This window comes from Eimeria tenella, genomic scaffold (genome assembly GCF_000499545.2).
Source record: "Eimeria tenella Houghton genomic scaffold, Eth_scaff58, whole genome shotgun sequence".
In the NCBI taxonomy this organism is placed as follows: domain Eukaryota; phylum Apicomplexa; class Conoidasida; order Eucoccidiorida; family Eimeriidae; genus Eimeria; species Eimeria tenella.
This window is the reverse complement of record NW_013543418.1, coordinates 182,251-195,379: the sequence shown is the minus strand read 5'-3', so window position 1 is coordinate 195,379 and position 13,129 is coordinate 182,251. Positions and strand designations below refer to the sequence as shown.

At 53.5% G+C, this 13,129-nt stretch overlaps 2 protein-coding genes across 2 annotated transcripts in view; both read right to left on the bottom strand.

The window, feature by feature from the left end:
- Positions 1-424: 424 nt before the first annotated feature.
- On the bottom strand, positions 425-3,876 carry ETH_00018760 (uncharacterized protein; the record flags this gene model as incomplete). Its single annotated transcript, XM_013377629.1, has 7 exons — positions 425-512; positions 702-838; positions 980-1,477; positions 1,702-1,848; positions 2,080-2,241; positions 2,423-3,379; positions 3,601-3,876. 7 exons carry the CDS (start codon positions 3,874-3,876, stop codon positions 425-427), a joined length of 2,265 nt encoding a protein of 754 aa, XP_013233083.1.
- Positions 3,877-11,064: 7,188 nt separating this feature from the next.
- ETH_00018755 (uncharacterized protein) overlaps positions 11,065-13,129 on the bottom strand; it is a gene marked incomplete at both ends in the record, with an annotated part of 2,853 nt that continues 788 nt past the window's right edge. The window contains one exon of the mRNA XM_013377628.1: positions 11,065-12,799. Within this exon, the coding sequence (XP_013233082.1) occupies positions 11,065-12,799 (1,735 nt within the window). The remainder of the gene's footprint in view (positions 12,800-13,129) is intronic.

The window sequence follows — 13,129 nt, the reverse complement described above, 5'->3', positions numbered from 1 at the left end:
GCTGAGCTCTTGAGCTTTAATGCCCAATTGTTGTTCGAAATTCAACCATCACTAGTATTCTGCTTAAAATGCTCGTTCAAAAACACCTAAACCGCCTCCAGCGTACTTCATTATCGACCACACTCACAGGTGTACACAGTGGCTCCCGTCATTAGCGAGTTTCCTCTGCTCATTTTGCCGCTGGAAATGCCAGCCATGCGGCAAAAGGCGAAATTAATGCAGCTGTAGTTGAGTTGGTTTCAAACCACAAGACCTGTGGGGCAAACCCTGGGGAAAGTGACACGAGTACACTGTGCTCATGAGACAAAAGGCTGTTGCATTGCGTTCACAGGGCCTGCTGCATTAGCATTTTGAAATCAAATTTCTGAGTAACGGAAGAAATCCATTTGCGCGGTACAGCGCCGCTCGTGAGCCGTGAACTTTGTCAGGGGCCACGCTCCGCAAGCTTCTGCTGCTGAAGGTCCCACGAGACAAACAACGCGTGTTCAAGAGCTCCCAACGCTCGCCTAAGCCTGAAAGCCCAAAGCACGAAGGACTGGCATTTTGTGCAACAGCAGCAGCAGCAGCAGCGGCAGCAGCTGAGTTATGGCAGTAACAGCCCCGTAGCCACGGGCTTAAAGATTCCCTTTGACACGGGAACCAAGACTTGGAAAGAATCTTTAAATTAAACAGGAAGAAATAAATATAAAAGATCAACTTGCCTAGCCTCTTTGGCGTCTGCTGTAACAGGCAGATCTCCGTAAACTACCAACCCCCCGCAGTCTTGAAGCGCCGCCAGAAGTGCTGCGTCTTCCACAGCGGAGTCCGAAGAAAGGGCGTCGGCCCAGAAGTCGGGCACCTGCGTTTTGCACGAAGAACAGCACCACCTTTTGCAAAGAATCTGAAGTGCTGTGTGCGCCTAGGTCGAAAAGCTAGCTACGGCGCGGCAAACCCGCAAAAGTTGAACAGAAATGCCAAAAATGATACAAGAGATTATCACCTCCACAAGTCCATGAGCTGAATCTGCAGGAACGCGACGAGCCTCAGCCCAGCAGCTCGAGATCCACTCCGGGGCCACAGCCAGCGGCCAGCTTTCAGCAAGTGCTGCAGGATTCCGCGGAGTCGAGAGAGCGGCCCCATCAGCTGCTGCTAAGTTGAATGCAGCTTTTGCTGCTTCTTCCCAGAGCTGCTGAGCCTCCTTGGCAGCCGCAGGCGGCAGCTGCTGCAGAACTCGCTGCTGTGCGCCCGACAGCAACATCGCTATCCTCTGCTGCTGCTGCTGCTGCGAAGGCGGCGCCTGCTGCCGCCGCGAACTCCGGCTGCTGGAGGCCTTCCCAGTATCTCTTCGTTGCTGCTGACTTAGAGCCATCCCTTCAAGGGCTTCTGCAGCAACAGCAGCCAAGTCGAGAAGCCCCGACAAGTCTTCTCGCTTGACCACAAACAGCACTGACGGAAAGCCTAACACATTCCTTTTCTTTGCGTCTTGAGCTCGACTTAGCTGAAAACACCCACCCAGGAATAGAGGAACAGTGTCCTCGGTAAGCCAGCAGCTCAAGCAACGAATGAATGGGAAAAAGCTCCTGCATGCTGCTGCAGCAACAGCTGCTGCAGCAGAGCTGCTCAAGTAGCAAGGCAGCGGCAGCAGCAGCAGTTTACACTGCACAAAACCGCGGTAAAGAACCACTGCTGCGCTAACCAATTCCTGACTGCTACGCTGCTCACCGCAGAACTGACAAGCTGCACCCGTTTGCTGCAGCCACAAAGTGCTGCAGCGAGTTCTCGGGTTGCGGGGCAGTTAAAAAGCCACGGGCAAATGCCCAAGAGAGAAGGGATAGTTGTGAAATCTGTACATCCCAATTCTTCAATGAGCTGCAGCGAGAAAGATACCGCCCACACGCGCAACTGGCAGCGAGTTTCCAGCTAATGTCTACCAGGTTGCCTTGCTGAAGCAGCACCGGTCAATTTGTGTGCAGATCGTCCACTCTTTCTCAAATATATCATCTTCCTTTTTTAATCTCTTAGTGAGATCCTCAACAGTTTCAACTTAGAGTGAATCCTTTGCAGATCGCGCCGCTGCAGCGCCTGGCCACTGGCACTCACCTGCAGCAAGTTCGGGTCTCGCGCCACTTGGCAGTCGGACACGAGGACTTGCACGCCGTGCAGCACTTGCTGCCTCCGCGCTGCAGCAGCAGCTGCTGCTGCTGGGGGCGCAGCAACTTGCTGCAGAGGCACAGGGTAAAGCTCGCACGGCGGCGCCCGCCCCTGCGCGGCAGCCACAGCAGGCAGGGGAAGCAGCACTGAGGGGCGTTTGCTGCTGCCCTGTCTTCCGGAATCCCGAGCAGCCTGGCGAAGAGGCAAAGAAGCAGCTGCTGCAGCTGCTGCAGCTGCTGCAGCTGCAGCTGCTGCAGCAAAGTGCCCAGATCCCTGCAGGGTTTCGCCTTACGAAGCGGTAAGCATCAAAGAGCCACTCGAGACGCACACAGGGAACACCAAGTTGCTGCAGCTGCAGCAACAAAGCCAATTCAGCTGCAGCACCGAGCCTTCGCTTGCGGCGCTGCGGGAGCCCACTAGCTGCTCTGCTGCTGCGGGCGGCGGGCAGCAGCAGCCCGTCCTTATCTGAAACTGCTGCTGCAGCTTTTTTCTGGAGCCAGGGGAGGTTTCCCACGACGACAACTTCAACTCCCAGTTCCTCCGTCGCTGCTGCTGCTACTGTTGCTGCTGCTGCAGAAGCAGCTCCAGCTGCCGGCGCTGCAGCCTGTGCTGCCGCGGCCTCCAAGGCTGCAGCCACTGCTGCTGCAGCCAAGCAGCAGCCACCCAGACCCTCCACACAAGCAGCAGCCATTTCCCAGTCAAGGCCCGACAAGGCCCGCCCCAGCCCCCCCTCGCTTTCTGCTGCTACTGCTGCTGCACCGCAGCTGCTGCTGCTGTCTTCAGAATCTGAAGCCAAGACGCTGTAGGTGAGGCCGCGGGCTCGCCGCACCCGCCGCAGCTTCCGCGTGCACCCCAGCAGCAGCACGCGCTGCCCGCGCACCGGCTGCTGCTGCTGCTGCTGCTGCGACTGCTGCGGCTGCTGCTGCTGCTGCTGCGGCTGCAGCAGCAGGGGAGGGTGGGACGGCGTGAGAGCTGCTGAGGCGCGGAATAGCGCGTGGGCTTCTGGGGTGTACAGACGCCCATCCCGGAGACAGGCAAAAAGCCAAAATGGGCTCAGCAGCCGCAAAGGCTCCAGCTGCAGCGCCTCCAAAAGCTGCTGCTGCTGCTGCTGCAGTGCTGCGCATGCAAGCCTCCCCGGCGCCCCGGGAGCCAGCCTGCTGAGCTGGGCAAATGCAGCAGCAAAGTTGCACACCAGAAACCCCGCCGCTGCAATCCCCTCCCTCGTTGCTTCCAGCACTCGAGCCCCCGCCTGAACAGCAGCAACGCGTATGCGCAGCAGCAGCTTCCACTGCTGCTTCCCGCTGCAGCAGCACGGAGCAGCAGCAGCAGCAGCAACTCCGGCAGCGCAGCAGAATAAGGGCCAAAGAGGTGACCTCGGCAGCCACCTGAACCTGCCCTATGCAATTAAACTTTTGAATCTCTAAATAAATAAAGAAGTCACTTTCTTCTTTTGCTGTGCTGCTTACTCACCGCCGTTGCTGCTGTTTGCATCACTTGGAGGAGAGCGTCTGCTGCAGCAGCATCTGCAGAGGCTCCTGCGGGGGCGGCTGCGCCGTCTTCCTCCCCGTCACACTGCGCTGCAGCAGCTGCAGCAGCAGCAGCTGCTGCTGCTGCTGCTGCTGTCTGCAGACTCTCCGCGTCGAATCCCAGGAAGCAAATACTGAGGCCCCCGAAGAGCGCTCGTTCTCCCCGGGCCGACCAGGGGGCCCCCTGGGCTGCTGGCAGCGCCGAAACGGAAGTCTTCATGGCCTTTATTTTGCAGCTCCAGAGTTTTTAAATTTTGTTTAGTGAAGCTGCCAATGAGGCATTTGCGGCTGCCGAGGCCAGCGCCGAAGACTCCTCGCTTGCAAGGAGTCGCAGCACGGGCCAGCAGACCAACTTAAGAGAACATCGCCCGCTGTTGAGCGCTACTAAATGGGATTATTCTTCATAATTTTAGGCCCAAAGGATAAAATGAAGGCTGTGGGAGAAGCAGTGCATGCACACCGCGCTGCAGACAGAACGCGCCCTGAACAAGCCGCAACTGAGCGGAACAGCCTGGGGCCCCACAACGTGACTCGTCCCCAGACTATAACTACAGATCAACTATGAAAGAAAGGTATCCTACAGAATTTCAAGAAGTTAAATGCTTTTTGAGGGGCGCATGCATGGGACAAAGACACTGGCGTAGGGGCAGTCGTCCACTGGCCCATGGCCGCCAGCCTCTCTGGCAGTGCTGCGCACTGCAGCACTGCAGTCTGCAAGTAGAGCAATATTGCTTCATTTTGGTGGCCATGAGGATGGCAAGAGCTCCTAAAAAGCTGGGGAAGTGGCAACACATCGCTAGCTCGGCCGCGCGTTTGGGGGCAGGTAGCCGTTCAGTCAGCGGTAAGGGATCCCAACTCCTTAGTTTACTGCATTATTCCACTCAATTGCCTATTTAGCTGCTCTATGGGTATGATATGGGCCATTGTCTACGCAGATCTGGTGCTGGGCTAGTTAACAATGCTGGGACATTGTGAGCTCAGTAACAGGATATTTCCGAGTTTGCAGCAAATCTGAAAAAGCGGCATGGGCATATAAACGCAACAGTAAGACGCACAGGAACTCTGCAGCTACGCAGAGGACGAGTTGTAGCTGCGCACGGAGCTCCCTCCTCGCCGAACACCCCGGCAAGTTCCTACAAGGCACATGATGCGCAATATACAAATTCCATGCCTTATAAAAGTAGCGCATTAGACGCATTAGTGAAGGAAGGTGGCTACATCCACTCAATTTAGGACCTGGCAGCTGAAGTAGATCGGCTGTGCCCCAGGTTTTTGAGAATGGAGCATTAAAAGGAGCGCTTAGAGCGCAGTGACGGAGTAAATTTCCTGTACTGGAAGGAAGAAACTGCCACTTTCAGAAACAAAGGAAACTAGCATAGATCAAGGAAATGAGAGGCTTTAAACTACACTAAGCTCTGAGATCCCCACGGCTCTGTAGCGGAGGGTAGGTAAGTGGAACCCCGCCTTAGTCATGCTCTTCTCCGCCTCTTGAGTATACCAGCCGCCTGAGAGACCGACCCGCTGTTACGACTATGCTGGCTAACTTATATGCCTAAAAGATTGGATCGTTTGCATCTTTTATTTATGTCCCATACTTCAACTAGGCACACCTCTGGCTGAGGCTGCCAGAAGTACAGTACTACGTCGGAGTGTCTTGGAAGCATTCACACGGAACGCCGGAAGAGGACGGCGCAGCCGTCCTCTTCCGGCGTTCTCGCTGTCATCTAAAATATACGCTTAAGTGCAATAGAGATTTTCCCCAAAAATCACGGGTTTGAATTGTGCTACACGGCACAGAGTCTCATCACACAGCCTAGATCACCTGGTGCCAACCACCATCAACACTCGCTTCTGCTAGTTTTACTGCGTGTAGATCTGAACAATATCGCGTACAACTACATGGACACAGTCACGTACACAGAAGCTCTGTATCGTTGGTCAATAGCACCCACCTACACTACTTTTTCAATTATCACTGAATCTCAGGCCTGTGCGTAAGGCCACAGTCCCTCATTGCGGTGAATTTTCTTCCCTTGTAGGGCATCGCTTTTAACCGAAAAATTACGCCTACTCTTCTTACCACATTCCTTGCATCAGGAAGAAGGTGGCTTCGTACCGGAATGCTCGTCTTGGTTTGCTTGTTGTAGACGGAAAAAAGGTATAGCTGTGGATTTCCCTTGTTCTTCCCCTGGCGGAAGCCGGAATCACACAGAATGACTCGTTGTCAACATGGCAAGAAGAAGTTGCATCCCTCATATGGCAACCTGCGAGACACGTCTTGTGGAGTGTGGTATCCATGTGACGGAGGCGGGAAGATTTTCGTAGACGGCCCAGGTCGATGAGGGGCTTGCTGCTGCCACATTAATGACGGCACGTTATCTCCTGCTATCCTAGCATAGCTCGCGTTTGTGCACCTTCATGCAGCCTTAGAGGGATCTGCATCCTGGGGCTGGCTCGTGTGTGAACAAGCTAGAAGCAAGTGACAGTGGACGCTTTTACAGTTGACCACTCGGGTTAAGGGCTAGCGCGCTGAGACATGAGAACCGTGTAGTGAAGACATAAAATTGTACGGATTATTGTTTTCGGTATAATTCCTTCTTCGCCTCCGTAGACAGATTTTGCTGTCAGTTGTGTAGTAAGAATTTGAAGCCACCCTAGTCAGCAGTTCATGTCGGGAAACCATCGTAGCTGCAAGCTAAGCAACTATCCTTCTAAGATTTCCCGCCTACATATAGCTTGCTAAGAGAAAGTTGGTTCGTACGAAAATCCCAAGTTACTTTTTTTCCTTCACAAATCGCTACGCGGGAATCTTAATCTGCCTGATTTTCACATTTACCAATATACTGCCTCCTATGCCCCAGAGCACATTTTACCCCAATACAGGTATGTTTCCGTTCGTAGTCGTTCCAGCAGAAGCGACAGAAGGTGAAGGGCAACAAGCATCCCTGAGCACTGATCTTATTGCTCCAGTGGCAGTCAACTCTAGCCTTTTAACTACCTCCTTGCATTCCGCTCAGAACGGCTCGCTATGAAAAGCAATGATGATATTTAACACTGCAGCGAACTGCTTCCATAAATAAAAGCTAACTTTTCTTTTAGGCCCTCCTCTAGGCACTTCTTTCGGGATTAATGACGAAACATACCGTCGAGCTGGGGCCACATCTCACGTCTCGCCACTGGCCTCTCGATCCGCCCAGCTTCATTCCCACTTCCAGAGCTGCTTAACGCTTTCTCCTGAGATTTATGCTGCAATTTTTTGGGTCTTACTCTCGCTTGTAAAGGATGTAATACAGAGGTAACAGCTCCTCGGTGCCTCTTACTTCCAGCTAGATAGGAGTTTTAGTCCTTTGCGTTTAGTTTAAACGCTGACCAGGCTTGGAATGTAACAGCACTTGTGGATTGTGATATGCCATAAAGTAAGTTAGTCAGGCTGCGTTTCACCTTTGGACCCGGTTTGCTTCTGCTGGATGCATTCCTGCCTTACATCGAAAGGACCACTAGCATTCGCCCAACTGTAGCGAAATGAAGTTGTGCGGCTCATTGCCCATAATTTGCAAACTGCCCCGGGTGTAACTGGAAGTCTTTCTGCCTGATATCCCTACCAGTATGCTCTACGATGATTTCGACTTCTTCGTAGACTACACTGTATGTTTTTCTTGTGGTACTAGAGGTCCTTCTTTATTAGTCACCCTTTTGTCGGCTTTGCATTATCACATTTTAGTTTATTTACTTGCAGAGGTTTTTATCCTCTATTTATGTTTAATTTTACTTTTTCCGTTATATTTTATTTGGTGATGTTATTCTTTTCCCTGCTCCGTTCGACTGGATACCAGCATCTATCATGCAGAAATTGTGTCCCACTTATAGAGGTGATGCGGCTGTTCGCTTCTCCCACTGCGGCTTTCGAACTGAGGCTGCCGGCCAAACTGTGCTCAAGGAATTCTTTAGGAATATAACGAAAGTTTCGCAGTGACTACGAGGGTACGGGGAAGAAATGAAAGCTAGATAAGCAACTAGAGGGCCGTGGTGTGCGGACAGATTGGCAGAAGGCAGGGCATAGAAGTTACGGCGATGGTAGGCGGGGAGTGATGTGGTATCTGCCCGTTCGTGATGGTTGCATGGTTGCTACCATAGGCCTGACTAAAGACAAAGTCCTCTCTAATTTCAGGAAAGACGGGGTAGTGAATGAGACGGTGAAGGATACGCACAGTGTCGGCTCCTGCTAGCACTCATGGCTGGAATGACTGAACCATTTTCCTCAGCAAAACAACAAGAACTAAAAGTTGAAGAATACACAAAGGCTGTAAGAGTCACAATACTAATAAACTCCATGATGGCCTGACTCTAGTATTGAGAGGCAATGAGCAGCGGTTTGAGAAGGCTGGTAAGCTCCTGAGAGAGCAAGACAGTAAAGAAAAGGCTCTACTCATATCGTAGTATAGGAGCACCTCCCTGGCCAATGGTGTTATTTGCTGAAGACGAGAAACAGTTTCTTGCCGACAGTGCCCATTGTCGTATCATCGTAGTGATTGTAATTAAAGTATGCGAGGAATTCATGGAACTTCGTATTGCAAAGTTTCTACATGCAGTCAATACAAGTGTTTTAAAGAGCTTGCCAACGTTTGGTCATGAACGACAACGACGCGAGCGGGCCTAAGCGACTGACTAAAACCAACAGGGGGTTAGATGATTGGCGAAACGGTACGGCATTTATCGTGGCGAGACAATGGAAGCTCCACATGATTACTTGTGGCTCGCAAGTATGTGATGATGAGCTGCTAAAACCATGCTGCAAATTCAAGCTAACAAGGACTGCGAACAGGACGAAGTCTACACGGTTTTCACTGCAGTTAGGTTGGTAACATCTCGATGGTTAGTGTACGGCGAGTACATGGGACCATTTTTAAAGAGCAGTGGCGGAGGCGGGAAACTCTCGGTCAATAGTTGAATAATGAAGCTAACTCAGGCTCGTGACCTGACTAAGGAAGACAAAAGCCATTTAATTCGGGGTCCGCCCAGCTGGACGACCTTCCACTCGAAGTTTGGGCACGGCTGACCCTTTAAACAGCTATTGAACTCTCGCCGCAGAACTATACAATCTGTGATGAGGTTGCAGCTGAAATGCACGCATCATCGTAATGCTGTGCGGAACACATTTCCACTCACTGCAGGAGTTAACTCCTCGTCGTCGCCTTATTTGGGCGACTGGAAAGGTACACATTTCAAGCTTGCATCGTTTCTGACGCACCCCTTGTCTGGCTGCGGGCAACTGCAAGCCAGCGCGATACGAGACGGCGTCTTTATCCTTCCTATTTTGTTTTACCGAGCTACTGCTGTTTGCTCCGGCAGCCCATCAAGACAAACAAGAACAGACCAAAAAGCCATACACGCCACCAGAAGTCGACAGGAACTCAGGGGGCACTCTCTAAGAACTTCATGCAGAATTGTCCCAAATACGCAACGACAACCCGCCGAAAAGTTCCTGCATGATCACTTGCTGGAAGCACTAATCGAGAAAGAATTTCGCGGGGCTCCACGTTGAGGAGTTGTTTCGGAAATTAAACATGGGGCATCTTGCACCGTAAACCAGAGTCATAATGTTAGATTTAACAGTTGACGAAGTACATGTGTGAACTCGCATAGGCCGCATAGATCGACGCAATGCACTTCGCTCCACTAGCTACCGCCAGGAGTTCGCGGTGGCAGAAACTCCGTTCCTGCTTCCCGTTCCTTGTACTCAAAATTCCTTTAGGCCCCTTGTTGCTACTTAACTACTAGCCCACGGATAAAGATAGTGCTTCAAGAGGCCCCACTCGTGCGCAACTGCTGCGTGGAAATGAGCCCTCACATCCGGTCTGGTGGAGAAAACACCCGCTCTCCCGCCGCAGGGTTGGTTCTGATAACTTAAGGAACTATCCGTATTCTCTAAAGCTATAAATTATCTTTCTAAATGATCCTAACCCTGAAACTGGCAGGAAAGTCGTTCACCTCACCGGAAAGCTTACCGTCCATCCGTCACCCGCAGCGCCAAAGCAGATCCCGAGGCCTTGCGAACTGGAAGTTAATGGAAATCCCCATTTACCCACCAAAGTGCATGCATGCACGTTAGTGTACAGCACCTCACCCTCCAGGAACCTGTTTAACTAGCCGCATGGACCAAGGAAGCCGCAGCTCCGCCCAATCTGGCCACCGGGGGCTTACGGTGCTGCAGCTTGCAAGAGCCCCCCAAACGGCTCCGCTTCAGAAGAATCCTGGGCAACGCACAGCTGCATGTGGGAGCCACTTCATTAAGGGCCAGATATCAGGATGATCGATGACTTGAGCGCTCGCGAGCGAGAACCCGCTTTCGCCCCGCTTGCCCAGGGCGAGCTCGCGCCTCACTTGCTAGAGGCTGTCTTAAAAAAGCGATTCTTTTATCAACAGCAGAGGGAATTTGTGTGGCTGAACAGAAGAAAATAGGGCTAGATTGAGAGAGAAGGATTTACGCCGCTCTTCCCATTTCGCTAGTTGGCGAGATCTTTAGAACTAGCTGCCAGTGCCCCTTCGGGCTAATGGCCGCGTCATAGCCCAGCTCCCCAGGCTCAACGCAGGCTCTTGACTCCACCTCTTTTGCCGCACCGGCAGATATTGTTGAGGTAACTCACGAGAGGGCCACTCCAGACGACAGTCCAGCAGACTCCCCTGCGGCCCCCTCACGCCCCTTCTGCCCCACTGCTCTCGCTGCAGCTTCCTGCTGCTGCGGAGGACTTCGGCCCACCAGGCAATCAAAGCCAGAGCATCTGTACTACGCAGAAGTCCGCAATTCTGGCAGAAGCTCTATTTCCTCCGGCGCCCTCTCCGCGCCCCAGCCACCCAGGGCCTCGCGGGGGCACCCCCAAAGGAGTCCTAGCCAGCGCCTGAAATTCTCTCAGCCAGGAAAAGAAAAACTAAGATATTCAGAGGCAAGCAAATCTCAGGGGTTACTGCGCCTCTCCCCCCGCCAGCCCCACGACCCTGTGGGAGGCACGGAGGGGGGCCCCAGCTGACACACTGCGAAGAAGTACATGGGGGGCCCCTACATCCTTCTGCTGCAGAAAATGGGAAATGAGGAAACGGGGAGAGCAGGGTCTTACATTCTCCCTATTCCCCTTCTCTATATTACCCCGAAAGCGCCGGAGGCCCAGCCATCTCGCCAAGAGGAAGAAAGAAAGCCCCCCCGCCCCTTGAAATTCGATTTCTTTAAAACTGCTTCGGAGCAGCCACTTCTCCCCGCCCCGGCCTCTGCGCCTTGAGGCAGTCCCTAGTTAACGACCCACTTGCGTCACAAGCAGCGGCAGCAGCCCCTGGGCCCGGGGGCCCCCAGGGGCCCCTGGCCACTTCTGGGGGCCCCCTGAGGGTCCTCCTTGGGCGCTAAGTCCAGCCCCAGCCCCTAGAGAGACCCGCCTGCTGCTCCCCTAACCACAGGCGAGCTTGGGAGCTGCTGCTGGCACTGCTGTTGCTCTTCTTGAGCCCCATGCTGCTGCTGCTGCTGCTGCTGCTCTTCTTGCGACTGGTAACGCTGCTGGTGCTGGTGCTGCTGCTCTTCTTGAGCCTCATGCTGCTGCTGCTGCTGCTGCTGCTGCTCTACGCTGCAACAAAGGTCACTCGCACTGACGCTTTTCATAAGCTCTTCGTACATTTTTGTGACCCTCTGGAACTCCTTGGCGAAGTACAGCGCGTCTTTTGGCTCTGCTGCTGCTGCTGCTGCTGCTGCTGCAGGTGCTGTTGCCTCTACCGCTGCTTCGGGTGCCGGAACTGCTGCTGATTTTGCTGCTGCTGTTGCTGTTGTTTCCCCTGCAGAAGCTGCTGCAGGTGCTGCTGTTGCTGCTAACCCCTTCGGGCGACTCGACACCCTTTTGCGGATCATTTGGCTCTGAGGCCTTGCTGCTGCTGCTGCTGCTGCTGCTGCTGTGCTGCTGCGGGTACGGATTGCTGCTTGGGCAGCTGTAGGCGAGCTTCTGCCTCTATTGACGCCGCTGCTGCTGCTGCGGCTACGGCCCTCGGCGACGCCTCTGTCTCCTGCAGCAACAGCAACAGCAGCAGTAGCAGCAGCAGCAGCATTTGTATCGCCGCCTTTCTCGTTTGCTGCTTCTTTTCCGATTTCCTTCAGGTCTCCACTGCAACTTGGCTGCTCCCTCTTAACCAGACACACAGGCGCTGCTACGACTTTGCTGCTGCTGCTGCTGCTGTTGCGGCTGCTGCTGCTGCAGTTGTTGCTGCTGCTGCTGCTGATCATGTTGCTGCGGCGAGGTGAGCGGCTGCCGACACTTCTTGTTTCCAAAAGAGACTTCCAGTCAGAGGGCCGCAGCAGCTGGCTACAGTCTGCTGTTGCCGCGGTTGCTGCTGCTGTTGCTGTTGCTGCTGTTGCTGCTGCTGCTGCCGGGGGTGCAGCAGCAGGGCTGCACCACCCAGAAACGTATTTCGTTGACTTGCTGCTGCAGCCGCTGCTGCTCCTGTTGCTAGGGCTGCAGTTGCTGCTGGCGGGACTACTATTGCTGCTGCTGCTGCTGCTGTTGCTGCTGCTGCTGCTGGCGTTTCGTCCGCGCCTCGTCCTTGAGCCTCCTGTCTCCGCCGCCGCTCGCACAGGCAGTGGGCGGCGTCCGTCAGCAGCAGCAGCTGCAGCAGCAGCAGCGGCAGCAACATCAGCAGAATCTGTTGCTTCTGGAGGGCTTGCTGCCGTTGTTGTTGCTGCTGCTGCTGTGGAGTCTGTTGCTAGGGCCTTGCGGGCGTAGATGATATCTTGGAGTTCTGCTGCGTCTTTTTGCTGACAAGCAGCAGCAATTGCTGCTTCCAGCTGCTGAATCTCAGCAGCAATAGCAGCAGCAGCAGCAGCCGCTGTTGCCTTGCTGTCTTCCGGCGCAGCAGCAACTGCCGCTGCAGCAGCAGCAGCAGCCACCGCCTGCACGGCTCCAGCACAGCCCCAGCACTCCTGCTGCTGCTGCTCCTCCTCCTCCTCCTGCTGCCCCTTCTGCTGCTGCTGCTGCCGCTGCTGCTGCTGCTGCTGCTGCGTGCTGCGGGTCCAGTGGAAAACTGGGGCGAAGCGGCAAAGCGCTGAACGCGTGGGAATAAATCGAAGCGAAAAACTTCGCCGCCGATAGAGCGCCACTTTCGAAGCTGCCAGGGCTCTGAAGGAATTCAAAACAGAACGATTTGTGGCATTAAATGGCATTTAAATGGCATTTAAGTGGCATTTAAAAGGCATTTAAGTGGCATTTAAAGGGCATTTAAGGGGCATTTAAATGGCATTTAAGTGGCATTTAAAGTGGCATTTAAGTGGCATTTAAGTGGCATTTAAAGTGGCATTTAAATGGCTTTTGAATGGCATTTAAATGGCATTTAGGTGGTACTTAAATGGCATTCAAATGGCATTCAAATGGCATTCAAATGGCATTCAAATGGCATTCAAGTGGCATTTAAATGGCATTTAAGTGACATTTTAGCTAGCCAGCTGGCTA